This window comes from Anser brachyrhynchus (assembly GCF_964034855.1).
Source record: "Anser brachyrhynchus genome assembly, chromosome: 5".
Lineage (NCBI taxonomy): Eukaryota > Metazoa > Chordata > Aves > Anseriformes > Anatidae > Anser > Anser brachyrhynchus.
Window position 1 is genome coordinate 62466725 of NC_137699.1, and position 20905 is coordinate 62487629.

At 54.4% G+C, this 20905-nt stretch overlaps 1 protein-coding gene across 5 annotated transcripts in view; it reads right to left on the bottom strand.

Annotated features, from left to right (window-relative positions):
* SAMD4A (sterile alpha motif domain containing 4A) overlaps positions 1-20905 on the bottom strand; it is an 83487-nt gene that overhangs the window by 31861 nt on the left and 30721 nt on the right. For all 5 annotated transcript variants that reach the window (XM_080594427.1, XM_080594430.1, XM_080594426.1 and 2 more), the window contains exon 3: positions 2753-3271. In XM_080594427.1, coding sequence (XP_080450553.1) covers positions 2753-3271 — 519 coding nt within the window. The remainder of the gene's footprint in view (positions 1-2752; positions 3272-20905) is intronic.

Genomic DNA, 20905 nt, shown 5'->3' on the forward strand with positions numbered 1-20905 from the left:
CTAACACATGGAGCGTGGTCTCTGGCTGTTGTCTGAGCACGCTGCCACCAAATACATCAGCGGGAGCTCCAACCCAAAGAAGGCGTCAGTGTCAGCAATTTTGGGTGCTGTGAGGCTCAGCCTCTGGTACAAAACACTTGGTTGGGTGACACTACCTGGAGGAGGCTGCTGCTGCTAACCCTCTGTGCAAAATGCAGTCTGCTTTGCCTGTTTGATGTGTATTTTTGTCTGCGTGCTGGAATAAAAATCTGAGCTGAAGCCATCCTGATGCATTATTGGGGTTCCGGGGAACCATGGGGTGGTTTGTGCAAGCTACAGCTGAATGTCTAGATCGGGCTGAGGATGTGTCCACAAACCTGCTCGGCCTTAGAAATCGGTGTTTTGAGAAGGTTCCCTTCGTGTGGGCTTTGTAAATCCCCCAGCTGCATCAGAGGGCTGTGCTGGTGCCATGGGAAGTGGCACCTCTGGGACCTGGACCAGGCAGGGGACGCTGTGCCAGGGGCTCATGGCCGGGACCACTGTGGCAAAGGGACATGGCCATCCGAAAAAGGACCGGGGTAGCGGGTAGGGCTGAACATCTGCCAGCCCCACAGCTGCTCTTATCCCAGCCCCACAGCGCACACCTCATTTCTGGGAGAATTTAGGAGACATCTCAGCCACGCAGCATCTTGGGCACTGCTTTGTCTGGTGCCAACGCTTGGGGACCCACTGGGCTGGAGGAGGGTCACTGCTTTTGCCCAGAGAGAATCTGTGCACAGAAAGGCTGACAGAAACACTGAGGGATTTTTGAGAGGCGTCCTTTAAGACCCAGCGCTTCTTGCGGAGCTTCAGCCACCATCAATGATTAACCTGCTGCACCCGGTGCGAGGCTCGTTTGGGCGCAGGCCCTTTTCCTGCAGGCCCCATTTGGCGTCATTCAGGCCTTTCCCCTCTTAGGTAAACACCCCAAACCTCACTGACATCTCGGGTCTCGTCCTGTTGCGGAGGTGGTGTCAGCACGGCTCAATCCCAGCTCCTCAGCAGGGCTGGGAAGTCACCTTCACCCATCATCATCCTCGTCCACGGATTACGCTCGGTCCTCCCTGCTTTTTGCTCACGACACGAGGACCCAAATCCCTTCTGAATCCACCTATTCTAATCCTTTCCTGGGGACGAGAAGCCTCTGAACTGCCAGGCATGCAAAAACCACGAGGTAGGGCCCCCCAGAAAAATCACCAGGAGGTAATTTTTTCAAATCAAACCTCGCACCACTGCGCCTGCCAGCCCGATGCCATCCGACTCTGCTCCAAAGCCACCCGTGCTGCCAGAGATGCCCTGACCTACGCGGGGCTGGGAGAGATACACACTGGGGACGGGATGGGAATGTCATCTGGAGCCTGTGGAGAAGCTGAGACCTTTCTGCTAAATCTCTGGGTGACAAGGGTGGAGACCAGAGAGGCAGGGACCGGGCCGCTACGGCAATAAACCCAGAGCCGCATCTCATATCGTCGATTTGAAATGCCACCTAAAAAAAGCACCGATTACAGGAATGGAAGAAAACCAGAAGCCTTAAGTGAGCATTTTAGAGCTTCCAGCTATTCAATTGTGGGTTTCCACATGCTGATAGAAAAGCCAGCGCCCTCGCCACAAGAGGCCTCTCCTCCCCGAAGCGCTCTCTGCATCCCTTACGGCATCGCTAGGGACAACGTCGTCCCAAGGACAGGTGGAAAGGGCGGGTTGAGAAGGCTGCACTAAAATGGGGATAAAAAACATGTTTTGGAGGAACGAGCTGGCCTGGCTTCCCCATGCTCAGCGTGACCCAGTGACGTGTTATGGAAACCAAGAGAGGTCACCGGGTGCTGGCCGCACCGCCTTGTGAGGAAGGATGCAACGGCCTCTGCTCGAGTCCTCCACAGAGAGCACGGGTGGGCAGAGGGGCTCCCGAGCCTCACTAGGAGGATGTACTGCTCCTCCTCTCCCAAGGACAACTTGCAGGCACCAACGGCTGCTTTAAAGAGTCCTGGCCGCACCACATCTCCGCGAACGACCACCGGTAAAGCTCCAACAGCAGCACCCTGCAGCACCGCCAAGTGTCCAAACCTGGGGATGGGCTCGGCACCGTCCACCGCTCCCACCAAAGCCTGGCAGGGCCAGAGGAAGGGGGAGAGCTTCCCAACTCTCCACCTCCTGGAAAAGGTGGAGGAATGTGCGTCTAAACCCACCGATCGCCATCAGCTTCGCGCCTCTACGCACTGCAAATAAGGGGAGATGTTTTCAGATACGCCCTGAAGATCCCGGATCCCAGCCCCGCTTCCCAAAATGATGCCTGAGCTTCGGGGCCCCAGTCCCATTCCCTCCAGGGAGGCTCTCATGTCCCCAGATCACTTCTGGAAACGAAGCATTAGCTCCCCGCTCGCTTTGGGAACTTTTGGAAAGTGAGCTGCAAACCTAGCTGGAGCTACATGAAACAAAAGGGGCCGCCTTCCATAACACGCGTTTTTGCTCTTACAGCTTCTTGGCTGTTTTTCCCTCCTCTCCGGCTGCCAATTCTTTTAAAATCCCACAGGATTAGAGAAAAAAAAAAAAGTAAAAAGGAAAAAAAGGCAGGCAGGAAATAAAAAAAAGCAGGTAGGGAAAAAAAAATAAAGGGGAGTTTTCTATGGCCCGGATGAAACTAGCCCGTTTGCTAAACACGGCAAAGAAATGTTTTCTAGTGGTATGGGGGGGGACCAGCTCCCCAGCGGCTCCCACCAGCGCTGCTGTCGGTACTTACTCGTGCTTGTGCTAGTGCCGATGGTGTTGATGGTCGTGGGGACGGAGGAGGAGGAGTAGAGGGGCAGATGGCCGTTCTCGCACGCCAGGTTTTTGTCCTGCCAGCTGGAAGCGCTGACGCTTATGCCCGAGTCTCGAGAGTTTTGCCATCCGTTGAGTTTATCGTCGGAGTTCTGTCTTTGGTGATAGTAGTGCGTCTGCCCGTAGTCCACCGAGTCCGACCGGCCCCGGCTCTGGCCGCCGAAGCTCCCCGACGTGCGGTCCTCCAGGTGGTTGAGCCACATGGCGAGAGCGCTCCTGTCCTCCAGCGAGGTGGCGGGGTGTATCAAGGCGTAGGACAGCAGCTGCCGGCTCTCCTCGATGTGTTGGTTGTGTTCGATCGAGTGGGCCAGGATTTTAGGCAAGAGTTTCATGTATTCGACTTTTGCTTCGATGTTTCCGGGCTTCAGTAAAGGCAGGTGGGTTAACAATAGGGAAATCACTTTATCCTTGGATTCCTGTTGCCATTGGTTAATGATTCCTGTTGAAGGAATTAATAAAAAAAAAAAGAGAGAGAGAGAGAATTGAGAAATGAGCAAACAGACCTAATAAATAAATAAATAGACTCAAGCAGGGTAAATACACGACAAAGGGATCCCTGCACGCTTGATGCCACTGCACGAACGTCTCCTAGGCTCTGTCAAACATGCCTCTCCCAGGCAGGAGGTCACCGCTCTCCGACAACCAAGCTAAGGGCGAGGTGAGCCGAAATCGGCACCAAGAGCTACCGGGCACTTCTGAAATTCACTGCCTGTACCCACCTCTGTGGCCACACAGCTCTGCTGCTGCTCAGTGAAGTTGTGTTATTGTTAATCCAAGCCATAATTCAGCTCAATTCCAGCATCACTGCAGACTACGCAAAATATTATGCAAAACCTTTTCATTGATACACTTCACCTTTTAAAAGCACCGAAATATTATGCCTAACCTTTTCGATGATAAGCTTCACCTTTTAAAAGCACTGGTTAGGAAACAGAAAAGGAGCTGGCATGGGCAAGAGCCCTAACAGAAAGCAGGCATCCCACAGGGGCATCGGGAGAGGGACGACCAGCGAGCCAAGGTGCTGGTTCGCTCACCGGCCTGGCGTGACAACCTGCCCCAGAGGAATTCAGGGAAGGGCTCAGTTGTAGCAACTGCAGAGCTGTTGCTGGTCTGTGAGCTCACCGCAGATAGGAGAGGTTTTAGAAGACAAGCAGAAACAAATGCGGGATCTAGCTTTAAAAATATGCAAAGGGAGAAGCCAGGGAATTACAAACTGGTCACTTAACTCGAACTCTTGGAAAACTGATGGAACAAATAATGAAACAAGCTATTTGTAAGTACTCAGAAGATAACAAGATGATAAGTGACTGCTGACACAGATTTGTCAAGAACAATTTAATTTCCCTCTGCGACAGAGTAACTGGCCTGTGAATAACTGGAGGAGCAGTAAGCGTCATATATCTTGATATTCATTAGACACTGCTGCACATGGCTTCCTCGCCAGCAAACCAGAGAGACACGCTCAGACGAAACTACTGTAATGTGGGCACACAACTCATCAGAAAACCATATGGGAAGAGTCGTTACTGGTGATTCATCGTCAGACGGGGAGGATGCGCTGAGCAAGGAGCCCTGTCCCGGGTGCGACACTACCCGGCGTTTCGTTGGTGATATGGGTGATGTGATAAATGCGTTCAGCGCGCGGGTATCGCACTGGGAGAAATGAAAACACTCCAGTAAACTGGATTAGAAGCAAAACAATCTTCAGAACCAGAGGCAATTTGGAAAAAAAGAGCATTATGTAGGGTACAAACTTGTGCACGCAGGTGGGAAGGAACCGCTGTGCTGCAGCAGCCGGAGAACAGGCCCACGGGGAAGAGCCTGGGGTTAGGAAGCGTCACAGAGCGAACATCAGTCAAAATGCCACGTTGCGCACAAAAAACGCATCAGCCAGGCTGTCATTTGTCTGAGGTGTGGGAGACCGACGCAGACAAGCTGCTCTCCGTGTCTCCTGAGGATGCTAGTAAGAGGTTTCAATTGCAGCACGGGACAATGAGGTCAGATGAGAAGAAACTACTTCCTACGGGTAGGGATGGGGACACCCAGGGAGAGATCGCCTAAGGATGTTGTGAAATCTCCACCCCGAGGTCTTTCTGGACAGCTTATAAAATAACAGCCCGGGACAGCTCAGGATCTCCCTCGAAGGCCCTGCCGATGCTTCCCAGCCACAGCTGTCTCACGCAGCCTACCAAAGCCCTCTGCGGAGCCCTCACACTTTCTGTCACTGTAGCAGGTCACGCCTGAGAGTGTCTCTGAAAAATTATTTCCTTCTGTTTCCTGTAAACACCCTGACCCCAAATTTTACCAAGTGAAACCCTGAGTTCTCATGCTATAAAAAAAAAAAACACCACAGAAACACAGACCTTCCTCTGCGCGTTCTCTGCCTCTGTCAGACATCTCCTACCCATACGGTAGAGGAAGCTGCTCTAAATCTTTGACTATGTATTTCTGAGGTAACTGAACCCCCTCCCATGAAATGAAGCTCTGGATGTCCGCCTGTAGGTTCTCTCCTGGGAAGACCCAAGCGCAGCCGCAGCTAACCCTACACTCCCAACACCCGTTCACACCGTGACCCTAAAAAAGCCGCCACTTCGCATTTCGTTACCACATCCAGGGCCAAACCCTGCAGGCTGCCCCCCCCCCCCCGCCCCGAACGGCACTCGCTCCACTTCGCATTCCCGTTTCGAGGCGTGCAACTGTTTTAATAGCAAGCCACTAGATGGCTTGCTGGAAGCGCCGGTGGCTCCCGCTGGAACTTTCTGTGGCGGTCGGTGCGTACTTCTCCACAGCCCCGGCCTCCTCCCCGGCTGCTCGCCGCCGCCACGCCGAGCCGTGGGGAAACGCCATGACGCAGCTTCGGTAGGGAAGGAACCGCGGCGTTTGTGGCAGGACGGAGATGTCAGAGCTTTGTGCCTGCGGAGATGCTGCGGATTCACACCCCGTTTGCTGTTGTTTTGGTGTCTCAGAACCGGATTTGGAAAAGTGAGCTTAACCTAAGCGAGCTTGTGAAGAACACACAGGTGTAGTGGGCCTCCAGGTCCCCTCTGCTGCGGGCACACGACACACACAGCTTATGAGGCAATGCAAAGCAGCTTGTATCTTGGGTCTTAACTCTCCGTCCTGAGCTCAGCCTGCTTGCACCCTCTGGGGGATCCACGCACAACCCCCCTGCCCTGAGCTGGGCACCGAGCACGGGGTACTTTGACAGGAGCACCCTCAAAACACCTCGGGGCAGCTCTGCTGTTTCACACAGTAATTAAACACGCATACAGGCCAGGAAAGCAAGAGGAAAGCCTTAGTGCTGAAGACCCTTTGCTTTCGGAAGCACTTAGGTGGGATGCAGCATCTCAGGCCTTCCACAGGACATGCTGTCACATCCCTGCCGCCCCTGCCTGCCACCACGTGCCCACCGATGGTGGTCCCGCAGAGGGGCAAGGCTGCAGGCAGAGAAGCATCACCCAACGCCTTCAGGCGTCTTTGCAGTGGGGAGGGTCCCATCCCTGCTTTCCCCTCCGCCCTTGCTGGTGGGAATTTGGGATAACTTCCTCTGCGAGAGCAGCCTGTGCAGCTTTCCTTCGCCTGAAGCACTCGGTCTTGGCTGCGGACCAGTCTCATTACTATTACTCGTTGCTCTCGCTATTTTTTTCCATCGGTTCCAGAGTGTGCATAAGTCCACACGAGTCTGAAGCATTATTTTACAAAGCTGACGAAGGCAGATTTGTGCTGCAAGGACGACAGGATGACTGCAAACAGCAGCGGCTGCAGCTCGACACGAGTCACTTCTCACCACCCCTCCTGTGACCACCTCCGAGCCCCCACCGCTAGCACCAGGAAACCAAACATGGGCACGACACCATGCCTTTTATCACCTACTGTGGACAAAGGCAATTGCTTGGCCAGGCTGCTTGATTTTTAAGAGCAACTGGTTGTGCACGACACCTTCTGCACATGCTACGTGCTTTTCAGACCTGCGGCAGGGCGAGCCCCTGGTGCAATAAAACCCGGCTTGTTTTCTCCCTTCCTCCTGCAGAAGGATCTCAGGTCTCTCCCGTCATCCCCACATTTCTAACTGCTGTTGGGTCAATTTGGCAGCCCTTTAGGTAGGCACTTCTGGCCCCCAGCTTGGCACAGTCCATGGGATTCTGCAGCAGCGTGGATAAGCTGAGAAATAAAAAGATCACTAAAAAAAGGATGCAACGCACTGCTAGGGGAATTCGCTGCGTAGGAACTATGGATGTAGCAAAACCTGCAGGAAAAGCAGAGCCCAGTGCAACGCCTTGCAGAGGAGGAGGAGGATGGGGGGATGAAGGTGGCCCTGGCCGGGCTCCTCTTCCCTGCACAAGGGCTGAGTCTGAAGCCACCACTGGAGAGACCCCAGACAGTGCCAAAACCACTGCCTGGGAAACTTGCTTTGGACCTCCGAGAGATACAGGGGTTTTAATAACAAACCCCAATAGATGGAGAGCTTATCCAAAAGCCCTCTGTGGACGAGGGGCGGGCGTCCTTCCCGGCCCCGGCAGGAGCCGTGCTCCTTTTCAGCCAGCAGCAGGATGTGCACAATTAAACAAAAATGGAAAATAATTAGATCCGAAAGAGGTTTGGCTCTCTCTGAGACAGGGCGGAAGGTCAGGCGTAATCCTATCTGCCAGAAATCAGGGGATCTGGAGAGGGCAGCGTGGGGTGGGCAGCTGGGGCTGCCTCTGTGGGGGGCACAGGGGCTGGCGACCCCCAGAACCCCTCTCCGACCTCCCCCCTAACACAGCATCGCCTGCTTCAGCTCCCTGCCTGTTGTCACACATGCCCAGACATCGGGATGCCTCTCCCTTCACTGCAAAAATCAGCCCCCCATGGTCGGATGGGGCTAAGACGCACCCCAGCCTCTGGCTCCCACGGTCCCTGCACACTACCTGTGGTGTTCAGGGGGTCGCAGGTGCGGACACTAATGAGATAAGAGCCTTATTAATTCCTCTGGTTGCTGCTTCAAGGATGCCTGATGCTCTCTGTCACACACAAAAAAAAAAAGCAAAAACAGAACAAAACAAAACAAAAACACCTTTTGCTGCTCTAAGGGATGGCAGGGCTATGACTATTTGCAGCAGCCCAATGAATCTGAGCATAGGGGAAGCCCCAAAGTTAAAAACGCGAACCACATATGGTGGTATGTGAAACCACACCAGGTGGTATGTGAAACCGCCCTCTAATTTATCATTACTTAGCCAATGTGATATATCTTTGCCATACAGCACAGCCCGTGCACGCGCAGGGTGCCGGCGTATAACCACAGCACCCGACGTCGCTGGGACCTTCTCCCCAGGCTGAAGCTTGTGGTGCCCTACGGCAGGTCCCACAGGGTGACAGCAGGACACGGGTGTTGTGATGTTTCCTGCCACGCTGTCCCCGAGAAACGTGGCTTCTGGCTAGAGAAAGAGGTGACGTTTTTCCACCTACTAAGCATCCATCGGATTGCCCTTTCACAGCCACGCTTATCATCGCTTCTGGATGCACGCGAGCTGCTAATGCCCTCAGCATCCCGTGGCGGGGGATTCCACGCTTTCCTTCACTTTGAACCTGTCTCCTGCTAGCTGACTCGGTTATTTCAGCTGCAAGGAGGCCCGGGGAGCTCCCGGAGCCATTAAGGACGTGCAGGGAAGACACAGGCGCAGTTTGCAGAGGGTAAAGCCAGTCTGGGTGGACAGACGCACAGACACGCACAGCCAGCAGCCCACAGTCGCTGTGGATGGGTGCAGAAACCAACACTGGCAGCACAGCACGCTGGTGCAGGGGCCTGCGTTTGGAAACCTCGAGCTGTGTCAACACCTATTTTTGTGGCTTTTTTTTTCCGCTTTAGATTTTTTTGCAAACAGACCTCTGGCTCCCACTTCGAAAACAGAGACCCTGCACAGAGGGATGGGCGAGAGGAGCTGCCAGCGCACGCACGGGGATGCATTTGTCTCTGTCTCATTAGGTGAGGTGTCTCCAAGGAACAAAGGAGAGGCACGGTATCTCCCAAGTGCTTAAAATTAAAAACAAAACACCACCACCCTAACCAAGATAAACCCTTTCCTTCTGAAAGCAGAACGGAGAGCGTTGCGGCAGAAACTGGGTTACCCTATTGTCATACAGGAGTTAGCACATTTCACAAGTGAAGTAGACAAATGTGTCAGCTGGGGCTTCGGTGATATGAATGATGTGTGATTTATCAGCCAGACAACAGCCTATAATGAGTAACAAGGACAACAATTAAAGACTGGAAGTGTTTTAAAAACTGCCCAAGGATTTTCAGAGTGACAAAGAGTGTGTTTAAATAGCAGGCTCGGTATCATCGCTCCACAATGGTAAGTCAGTGCATTCAAGGGCTCCAGTTGTCAGTAAATTGCTCTTAAATTACGGTTTTATTATACCCTTGTTTTCAGTTTAACAACATTTTCCATAAAAAGTTCTCAAAAGCGCATTCAGATAATTTGTTCAAGCAAGAAATGACTAAGAGTTAGCTGCTCGTATCTGAAGGGCACTGACTAAGCAGATACCTCTGCACAACGGCGCTCCCCGATGTACCCAAGGAGAAAAAAACAGAGTTTGTACCAAAAACTGAGGCTGGGATCCCTGATCTTGCAAGGGATGTGTTAGGGACTAGAAGGAGGAACTGAGCTCTCCTGTTCAGCTACCGAGTCCTGCTAGGGATGGACTACAGCGAGTGGTGAACCCTAAGAAGAAATTCGTTCTGTTTATGCCACTGCAACAACCTCACGCCAGCCCGAAGTCGGCCACCCTGGTGCAGGCGATGGTTATTTCGGGATGTGCAGGAAGGGTAAAAATGCCCGTGAAGGGGAGCCCTTCCTCGGCGGCGCTCCCAGAAGAGCTGCCCATTGTTTGCGGCTTCCTGTATTGCCGATGCGGCACCGGCACCGGTGCGGGGCAGAGCTCAGCTGAGGCACCCACCCGCTCTTTTCTGCGTACAAGTTAGCACTTGGACTCCTGCTTCACGAAGCTCAGGGCAAAAGAGATCAAGAAACCTCACCCCGCCTATTGCCACAGCCCTGTAACCTCTGCTCGGCCAAAAAGTCATCCCCCAGGGACGCGCCACCAACCAAGAGACAATCCCTACCCCTACGCTTACTGGCCATTTGTTCCCAGACGCTTCAGTCTGCCTTGATTTCCAGTGGGATTTAGGTGATTTAAGCTTGAATTTATCTGGTTTTAGCTTCTGGATAAATTGCAGGCTGATTTAAGAAGATGTCCTGCGTCTTCTCGAGTGGTGGCACTCGGGAATCTGCTCTCCTCCGGTCTCCTTCCACTCCTGTTTCTGATAACTTCAGCAGAAGCTAAATGTTGTGTCCCTGGAAGGCTGTGGCTCTGTGTTTGTTAATCCCGAGCCCCTTACAACACTTCTGCTGCCTCCATGATCTCCAGCAGCCGCGTCCATCAGGTATTACTTGGCTGGCTGGAAACCCGAGTGGTGCGGGGTGACCGTACCCAGCCCCACAGAGAGCAGTCTGGAGCAAAGTTACACCAAAAGAGCAACAAAAGGCCACGTTTCAGTCCAAATTCGGTCCGATCAAGGACTTGGCAGGAGTTATTGGTCCACAAGGAGGTCTGAGCCCACACCGCCCACCCCGCAGGTCTCCTCCTCCCGCTGCTGGCCTCCTGCACCGCTGAGGATGCAGGTCCCGCGCTCTGACCGAGGGTGCAGCGTGCTTCCAGGGGAAGGGATTTCAATTACCGTTTGCGGTAATTAGCACCTGCACGCAGAACCGCTTTGCAGCACTTTGTTTGGGTGAACTTACATCATTCTCTCCTTAAATCACTCCCAATCAAAAGAGCAACATTCAGGCAAACAGAGCGAGAACCCTGCTGGAAACCTTCTCTGTACCCCATCCAGAACACATCAATACCCCCGCCGCCAAAAACTGGCAGCCTTCCCCTCCATGAGAGGCCAATAATAAGCATTTCAGCATGTGCCTTTTCTTTATGGCAACCGACGCTAATTAAAAAACACGTATCTCGACGACAAAGATTTTTGCAGACTTGCCAATGGCAGCAGACAGATGCAAGCTGTGAGCGTGGCTATTGCGTGAGCGCTGGTGGAGCCAAATCCCGCTCCTCTTCTCACCAAAACTGAGGCAAAACCGCGGCTAGCACAGGTGAGACGACACCGGTGATGTTTCCACGCACATTTACTGGTGGACACACTGTGTCACCTCCACCAGTCTCCCCCTGCTATGTTCCAAGGGGGTTGAATTTATGCCTGCTCAGCAGGAGGATCTCATCCTGTACGTCTGAAGCACGTGGGAGAGGTGCCAGGCAGCACCCGAGCCTGCTGGAGCAAGCTCTGCGCCCTGGGGACTGCTCATCCCAGGGGGTGATGGGGAACTTGACAGGGGAAAAGCCAAGGAAACCTCCCAGCTTGCTTTCCGCTCCCTCTTCTTCCCATGCAGGTCTTGGGGAGACATTTGGGAAGCAGTGGCCGTGATCTTTTCCCGTTACAAGTGCTGGCTAGGAGCTGGGAAAAGCCAGGAGGTCTTCAAACGAGGATGGGACACCGGGAGGGTTTGTGCACTGCTCTCCGTGTCCATCCGGGCACTGCCCTTCCCTTCCCAGAGCACCCACCCCATCACCTACAAACCCAAGGGTCCCACATCACCCCTGTAACGAGATCAACAAGGTGATCGCTGAACTGCCCCTTCTCCAGCTGTCAGCTTCCACGCAGATCATCTCTGGGAAGGCCAGAAGGACCTTTTGTCATCAGCACCCGTAAGGAGAGGACAGACAGACGGCCATGTGCACCACCACCCAGGAAAATCCCGTGCTCAACATCCCTTGTGCAGCGCCAGGACCACACACCCCGGGCTCCGTGGCGGTGCCGGGAGCACCAGCGCCCAGCGGAAAACCTCCCGGTGGTACCCTGCAGCTCTCCTCCGTGTTTCCAGCAGCTACCTCGCATTCAAGGAGGCTAAAAATACACTGAGTTCTTCCCTAATGTTTCGTTTCCACCCGAGCGATCGCTGCGGAGAAGCTCTGAGCGGGAGGGGAGGTGAACAGACCGTGGCGGATGCGGGGAAGGGAGAGGAGATGCCACGAAAACGAGCGATGGGCACAGCATGGCCCTAAAATGGAGGTGGCTGGGGAAGTCCCCGCTGCAGGCAACACGAGTTGCTTGGAAAAACAAAGGCAAAGTCCCACGGACAGAAAAAGCGAAGCGTTTTTGATTATACCCCAGGATTTGGTGCTTACGGGAGCACAGAGGGCTGCACGAAGGAGGTTCTTCTCCAGCTTTAATGATGGAGATTAAGAGGCTCCGTGTAAATTAACAACAGTTTGACTCGCGAAACGTAACCGTGTCTATTTAACCACTGCAAACCACTCTGCCCGAAAGCAATAGCGTTGCAGCAACAGGCCCCTGCACTCCCTGGGTGCAACGGGCAAATTCTTCAGCACCCATCTGCAGGGATGGGGCTGGCAGAGGCGGGCTGCAGAAGGCACCCTGGCCATCGTCAGCCTTCTTTGTGTGCTCCGGGAAAGGTCCCCATGGGACCAGGGCTGGGCAGGGCAGAAAACAGAGGTAACCGGCCGCAGAGGTGAGGTGGATGCGGAGAAGCATCGCGGAGCTGGCTGCTGCTTCTCCAGTGCGCTTCGCTTTTGAAAAAGAGCCAAGTTCTCGCAATTCTTCGTTGGAAGCCAGGCTACGGCGCTGGTGACCATATGACACGCAGCTTGTGACAAAAAAAACAAACCAACACAACAGCAGCAACGGCAGCAAAACAAAGAGCAACCCTACGGAGGACGAGACACGAGCCCTGCTCCCCTCTTTGCCCTTTTGAAGGCAGCTCTCCCCGGGCACCACGTTCAGCTGTTCGGCGCTGGCAGCTCCAGCGAGCTCTCCAAAACTTTGGCAGCCCCGCCAAGGGTCCGTTTCGTAGCGTACGGTCCCTTCCTTGGGGCAAAGAGATCGGTGCAAAGGATGCTCCAGTGTCTCAAGCTCTGGTGGCACTCCTTGATCTCACAGCAGCTCAGGGACAACGTCAGCAAAAGGTGACACCGAGGCACTGCGGTGACCTCCAACACTCCCCCCCGTTAGATCTTCTCGTCCTGCCACCCCCGGCAGCCCGATGAAGCCCCAACCACGGCAGCAGACACAGAGCAGGGCAGGGAGCTCAGCGCTCCCCGTGCAAGTCGTAAGCTCAGAAGGGAGCAAAACGCCGATTATTTTGCTCAGAAGCAGAATGAACTGGGAGGTCCCTGCACGAAACGTCCCTTAATTCGTGCGGAGCTGCAAGGACAGAAGAGCCTGGCTCTATTGTGCTGCAGAATGAGTAAAAGGGGGAAAAAAAAATCGCTTTTTTTTAACGCTATTTTCCCCCTACACCCAGCGAGCTTGCCAGAGCTCCCGTTATTGTGAGGCCGCTTGTACAAACCCAGAGGCAATGTATTTTTAGCACTGGAGAATCGCATGGCACAATCATTAAGTGTGCTTCTGCAGACGGCAACGAGAGCAGGGATTTTTCCTTTTCTAAACCGGCTGCAGCCACTACAGCTTGCAGCCCAGAGCAGACTTCCAGGAAATTCAGGAGCGGGAGTCTTTTTCCATGACATATTTAATAGCGAGCAGAAGCATGCTCTGTTTTCATACCATGCATCTGGTGGGAAGTTTTATGGGTTTGTTTTCTAGCCCCTATCTGTTGCACACTTTTGCTAGGGAGCATAATACCGTGTATCATCGTAACACTCCCTAGCAACGTGCCTTTTAATTCAGTGCAGAGCTTTGCGAGGCTGGGAGCATCTCACTGAGTCAGAGCAAAGCTGACACGCTGGGAAACCTCATCAAAAGCCCCACAGGTGCCACGGGGACCTGAACCAGGCCGGTGCGTGACGGCATTCGGTCTCGAGGTGAGGTTCACGCAGGGGCACGGAGGACACCTGGGAAGGGCGACTTTGCGTCCCCGATTTCAGCAGCCGCCGTCCAGCAGGCACGGCCTCGTTGAGCAATGACTCCGCGGAGGGAAGCGGTGCCAACGGATGTGCAACAGGACCGACGGGCGGAAATCCCACAAGTTCTGTCCGAGCTTGGACAGAAAAAACGTGGGAAAAGGGTTCAGCGTCGGAAACGGGAGCCCGGAGCCAGCTGAGAAGCCAGCTGAGGTACCACCTCCGGACGTCTCACCCAGGAGGCGGCGAGATGCTGACCGGGACACAGGGAAAAAGACAGGCGGCGGACACGGATCAGCACAAGCAGCCCGGCTCCCGGGCCTCGGATGGGGAGGTCGGTGTTCTGAGACTGCCGAAATACAGGGCCTGGAGCCCGCCTGGCAGCGGGGAGCGTGCAGAGCTGCAAAAGCACCAAGTGCCCTTTAGCTGCACCCCGGATAAATGCTGCGGACTCCACCGGGGAAATATTTTATCCACCTGGACCCGCTGGTGCAGGAAAGCAGCGGAAAAACAAGAGGACCTTCTGCAAGGGAAAGGGGGAAGAGAGCTACGGCAGCAGAAACCGCACCAAAACTGCCTCCGGGCTGGCTGCCGCTCGCGGGTCAGAGGAGGAGGAGAGGAAGGGAATCCATCGCATCCTGCGCATGCGGTGCGGAGACAGAAATACCGAGCCGGCCGTCCCTCCCGCAGGACAAAGATATCCCCGCGAGGGCCCGGGTCAGATGCCTTTGGCTGGCTGCCGTGCAAGGTTTCACGGGCAGAGGCAGCCTGGCCCGTGGCGGCGGGACGGGTCGGCAAGGATTGGAGGCGCGACGACACGGGGCGCTGCGGAGCACCATCGCCTCCGGGGCCTCAGCAGCAAAATGTCACCGGTTTTGGTGCTTTTGGCGAGCTGGGGTAGGGGTGGGAGGTGGGCTCGGTGCCTGCTCCCCCTTGCCTTGGGGTGGTACCGCTCGCGTGGCGCCGCGCGCCCTTCCAGTCCAGATTTTGAGTTGGAATCTCCTAGGGCGCAGGAAGGCAACCGAACAACACCAAAACGTGGGACTTCTGCAGCTCTCCTGCAAGCCTAACCCATCGAAAAGCCCAACTCCTCCTCGCTTTCTCTGCGGAGATTACAGGCACGAGCACACGCGCTGAGGAAATACTCCTCTGACTTCTGAATTTCAATTGCAAAAAGCCTTTTAGCAAAAGCTCAATTGAAATGCAGATAAGTTTCTTCAAAGGCTAAAAAAGAAAAAAAAAATCATCTGAATGTCATAACTGTGTTGCCTAACATGGATAAAGGATTTAGAAGGGGAAAAAATAATACTAAAAATAAGTTATGAAGGGTATGTAAGGTATTGATATACAGCACATGGTTGAAACTGTTAATCATTGAACAGATTCCAGTATAAAAATAAAGAGACTGAAGCTGCACATAATGGAGGAGTTGCTCTATTTATAAACTTCCCTGTGCAAAGGGCAGGCGAGGGCCGGGGCGAGCAGGCAGCGAAGGCAGAGGGCCGCTGCTACCGAGCCTGTATTTTGAGGGAAAATAAACAGATTATTATTTTTTTTTTCAGCATTGTCAACAAAACCAAAGCGAGTTGTACAAGCGACTGCGTGCTACGGCCGTGTGACCAGCAGCATTTGCAGCTCCTGCATGTGACAGCTCTCCCAATTTAGCCGGCAACTGACTCCCTCTGACCTGTAATAACACCACTCCCAAATTAGAGCCCTCAATTTGACTTGGCTTCGGTCCTTCCCTGGGAGCAACATAAAGCATCCTTTTTCTGCCTCCCACCCCCCCCGAGCATTCATAATCCCGGCCTTTCGCACTGCCAACTCGAAGCCCGGCTCGAGTCACTTTTAGCCTTTTCCTCCTTTTTTTTTTTTTCCTCTTTTTTTTCTTTTTTTTTTTTTTTTTTTTGCGCGGGGGCGAAGGCAGCGAGGGGCAGCGGCAGAGCCCGGTGGAAAAACACCAAGAGACAAAAACAAAATCAGACAAAAAATTCCAAGTTGGTGACATTCAGCTGGAAAAGCTCAATGACTCACATGCAAATAAAATCTGCCTAAATTCACTGCTGCATGACGCAGGCCACTGGCTTCGACATAAAAAAAAAGGCCGGGATGAAATCATCCGCAATTAAATTCCAGCTTGGAAGGCTGCAAAAGCAGCCGCATCAGCGCGGCTCCCCGGGCTTAATGGGAAACACAAAGGAAGGAAGCTCAGCGGAGTGAGAACATCCCCGTTTTCCCCTCCTTTCCACCGGCACCTCACGCCATCCGTCATCCCCAGCCGTACGCGCGGCTCCGCCGGCATCGCAACGCCGGCGCTGGGCTCCGGCAAGCTGCTCGCCGGCGCGCGGCTGCCAGCTTTTAATGGGCTTTCCTGGAATACTAGCTCAAAAGGAAAATAAAAATAAGTGCGGCTACGTAGGAAGGCAACCCCCCGCTCGTCAGCGGCTTCTTCCCGAGGTTCCTGCCCCGTCCTTTTCGCAGAGCGCGGCGAGCCCGTGGAATTAACGTGCGCAAACGCTGGGCCGGATCCAGGCCCTGCCAACATCCCCCCCATGCACGAGGAGGGCGAGAGGGATGTAAATCCTAGCTCTTGGGTGTTCTCTTGCACTGCAGCGTGGTTTTGCAATGCGTTTTGCTTTTTGCATGATGCCTGCCACGGGTGCTCCTGGAGTCGGGCGCTGGGGGCTCCCCGGCACCGCTGTGCGCATGGGGCTGTGCGCCCTGAGCCCTCTGCGGGGCTGTGCCACGAACCAGACCATCCGGCTAAAAATAACAGTGGGAAGGGGAGGCAATAAACTCCAAAAGGTCATTTTTAACCTAGGTCGGGCTGCTGATGCTCAAGGCTTCTGCTGCTCCAGCTGAGAAGGGGAAGCAGCTCTTTAAACAAGCACCCCAAAACTCTGCTCTGGGGAACGGCCAGCGCGCGTCCACGTGCGATGCAGGAGGACAGAGCCCGAGCGTCCTGCGTGGCCACAAACTGCGCCTCCCCATGCTTCATTTTGGCCAGGATATCGATTTGGCACCCCAGCTCGTGCACCGGGCAGCCAGGTGTGAGCCTCCGTAGGGTTTTTCCCGGAGCGAAGCACCCGGCGCTGCCGGCAGGTCCCAGCCCGCAGCGGGGGCCCCACGGCGGCTGCGAGGAGCGGGGTGATGAAGGTCCATAAAAGGGAACCGGGAGAAGCGAGCCTCCTGCCAGCGAGCCTGCATTTGCTCTGCAGGAATCCGCACCTCCCCTGGAGGAAGAAAAATATATAAATACCCGGAGGTCCGCAAGCGGGGAAAGGTTGAAAACACCCGCACGGGGCCGCACGGGCGGCGGAGCCGGGGCCATCTGGTCACCCCCACGCCAAGGGACGCTGCCCGACCCTCGCCACCAGATGCTAATTCCTTTCATCCCCGTCCCGAGTAATTTTAGGTCTGTGAATAGGACCATCTGCCGGGGGGATGCTCGGTTATTTTCGGCGGAGCCCTCCCTCTCGCCGCTCCCTTCTTAAAGGAAGTCCAAACGGGGCACCACTGCAAGCGGCGTTTCTCTCGTCCCGTCCTCTAATCACCGCGCGTTAACGAGCTATCCGCAGCGCGCTCCCCAACGCCGGCACTCCTCAAAAGCGAGCGCGGGCTGTCATTATCTTCAAAGCGTTTCGCAAACACTTTTTTTTTTTTTTTGGTGCCTCCCCACATTACAATTACCGCAAAGCAGCGATTATTCAATTCCCTCTGAATACGGTGGGCTTGGTCCGGCGTCCTGGAGCTTGGCCAAGACGCGCTCAGCAGAACTCAGCACGGCCAAAAGGAAAGATAAAACAAACTGGTTCCTATCTTGGGATGCTATGGGCCGCCACTGTTGCTTCCTGTCGCACAGCAGACATGGAAATGTTAAAAATAAAACGAGAGCTGGAACCACGCTGGCCAATAATGTAATTTCCACGTATTAAGAGGAAACGCAACGCCTGGAGAAAAAAGGAGAGGAGTTTTAAGGCAAGTTTTCCTTGCCTGCACACCCAAGTGCTGCTAACAGAAGGCACCAGCGCAATCTGCTGCTCGAAATTGCTGCACAATGTCCTCGGGCCCGAGCTGCCTCCAGCCCTGAGGGGTCCCCTGCGGAAAGAGGAGTGCAGGATCTGGGGAAGGTTTGTGCCACGCCGTGCCCACGCCTGCTGGCACTCTGCTTCTTGCACCCCAAGCAGGCGAACGCACCCCTAACCAACCCGGGGTCCCTGCCGCGCCAGGGCTCAGGACGGACACCAGGTCCCCATCCCCATCCCAGCATCTGGGACCACCCGGGGGGACCGCACATGGCACAGGCCGAACTAAAACAATGATTTTCCCCTCTTCGTTAACATTTTCGCAAGCTTCTGGAGCGGGTGGGAAAGCGGCCCTGCCCGCCAGGTGACCCTTCTACGACAAAGTCCTTGCGCAAAACCTGCTTGCGCAAAGATTGCGCAGCTCTCCCCGGACTTTTTTTTCTTTTTTTTCTGTTTAAAAAGATGAGAAAGGTTGCGGTTCAGCCTGAGGTTTGGCTTGATTCTCAGTGTATTTACTTGTACTGCTGGAAAGCAGTGGCATGCGATGCAGGTGTGCTGGGAGTGCCTCGTGCTGCGTGTGCCCTGATGCGCACTGGCTGCGACTGGGACCCTGCTAGAGCCTGCTCTGCTGTACGAAGGTGTTCCCCAGGGAAAACAGACATGGGTTTAAAAAAAGAAAAAGAAAAAGAAAAAAAAAAAAACATTTCTGTGCAGCGCTCGAGGTGTAAATTTCACTGCCCTGCGGGAGGTGTGGGGAAACGGCTCGACTGCTCATTGCTTCCCGCTGCGCGGGGAACGGCGGAAAAAAAAGCAATTAGGGCCAGGCTGCCCTTCCATCGATCCGATCGGATCTGAGATCCGCCAACATTTCCTGCCTGGGTAACGAGCTGCGCGTTCGGCTTGGGCTCTGCACGGGTGGTGAAGGGAAAATGATGCCGGCTTGGCAGCCGAGTCAAGGCCAGCTGAGAGATGGAGGAGATGGAGCTGGGCAACGTGGGCATCCTTCCCTCCCGGTGCTGAGTCACGGCGCTGGTGGCGGGGGCAGCCCTCCTGCCACCCCCTCCGTCATGCCCTGAAGTGACAGCGTGGAAGAGGAGGGGAGAGATGGGGCTGAGTCAGAGAGGACACGGGGAGGAATCTGTGCGTCTACTGCAGAGGAGGAATTAACGGAGAGGGATGGGGCTCCTCTGTTTTTGGACAGCCCTCACTAACGGCTCCGAAAGCCAAAAAAACCAAGTGGGCTGGGAGAGCTGAGTACAATCGGTTAGCAGCTTGTACCGGAGCAGCGCTCCCTGGATCTTCCCCAGATTTCTTTCGCTCCCAAGGTAGAGACATGGCTGAAAACGCGCCCCTCACCGCTGGCGGCTGGCACGCTCGAGCAGCCGGCTTGCCTTTCCTGCCCAGCACTTTCACATTCTGCTCCTTGTAGACCCACGAAACGCTGCAGGACCTCAAAACAAAGAGCAGCATTGTTCCTCCGGAATAAAACCGCCACACGCCCGGTTTTGATTTCTGTTTCACGAGAGCATCCCCGGAGCTGTGCGGCTCGGTCTGGGGATGGGGGGGTGCAAGGATCCGGCAGCACCGCTGTCACAGGGGAGTCCCCGAGGAGGTTTCCTGGTGCTCTTCACACCAGGAACACACCACGACACACACGGGACAGCATGGACATTTAAATTAATGAACAACGGCGCAGAGATGCCCTTGTAAATTAATTACACCTTTTGGGAGCAAAAGCCAAGACCGTCCTTCACCACCTGCTGAAACAAGGCAAGATTTTCTGTACGGTGGGAAAATCTCCATTTAAAAGCACTTTTTGAGCCTGAAGACTAAGCACAGAAAAGCACCTGCTCTCCCAGCTCTTACCGATGGAGATTTCAACACTTCGCAGTGCCTGAAACCTGCCAAGCTTCTTCCAGTTAATGAAATCCTTCCTCCTCCTCCCCTGCCCTAGGTTTTTTTTTTTTCAACTACCAAAAAACCACAAGACGAAGGATTTCAGCTTTCATTTTCTCGAACGAATTGCATAGCATTTGGGAAGAAACTCCCAACAAAAGGGGAGCCAGGTGCTTTTGAGGAGGGAGAGGGAGGCACAAACCTTCCTGCACAGGAAAATCGCCTCCCGGGCATCCTGTTGCTCTCCCCTGGGCAGCAGCAACGCGTTGCAAAAACCTGCACGGAAAGAAACAGCCCACGCTGCTCTGCACGAGTGACGACCACAGCCCCACGGCAACACGGTGGTGAACACACAGAAACCTAGTACATCAAGAGAGCTGCAAAGTGGGGTTTTGCAATGGGTAAATCCGGCCGTGCATCTCCCACAGGTGATGGGAAGCTGCTGCTGAGATGCCCAAAGCCCTGATCGTGTCTCTGCAAGCAGAGCGCAGGACACGAGCAGAGGGAAAGAAGATAACGTGTGAATGTTAAAAATGGAAAAAAAAAGGGAAAAAAAACACCACAACTGGAAGACTGACAGCACTTCTGCCATTTACTTTTGTTTGGGGTGTTTTCTGGGCAAACCCATGGAAATCGGAGGTACCCCATAACCCCGGCAGCGCGGCCGCGTCTTGTGCAACGCTCGCCTTCAGATGAGCTCCCTCTTCCCCCGCTTTTGCAAGGAAACGTCGGTTTCTCCAGCCTGGCCAAACAGCTTCCCCGCTCTGAAATGCAACCCGCTTCCAGCCCTCCGAGCTTGAGGGATTACTGGGTTACAGAGACGTGGCCTCGCCATACAGACCAGCTTCCTGCAGACTCGCGCCGCAGCCTCTGAGTTCTGTTGTGGTCTGCGCTGCACGGGCTGGTTTTCATATTTTCTGATGCCGAAAGCGAGGCCTGCTCCCTGCAAGCCCCGGCAGTTCTCTTTAACTCTTCTTCTTCGGATTTTCTATGTGGCAGGACAGGCACAAGCCACGGTGTGAAGGGCACAGCGGAGGCACACGGAGGGCTGCGGGGCACGGCTGCCTCCTTCTGCCATCCTCTGCTCCTAAGGGTGGGATGGGCTGCCTCAAAATGCCGTTTTTTCTTATCTCTGGCCGTGTAAGACAAAGAAAAGTTACTTTTCATTACGCAAATACGTCTATTATGAGCATAATTTACGGCCTTGCGTTATTCACTGAGATTAATGA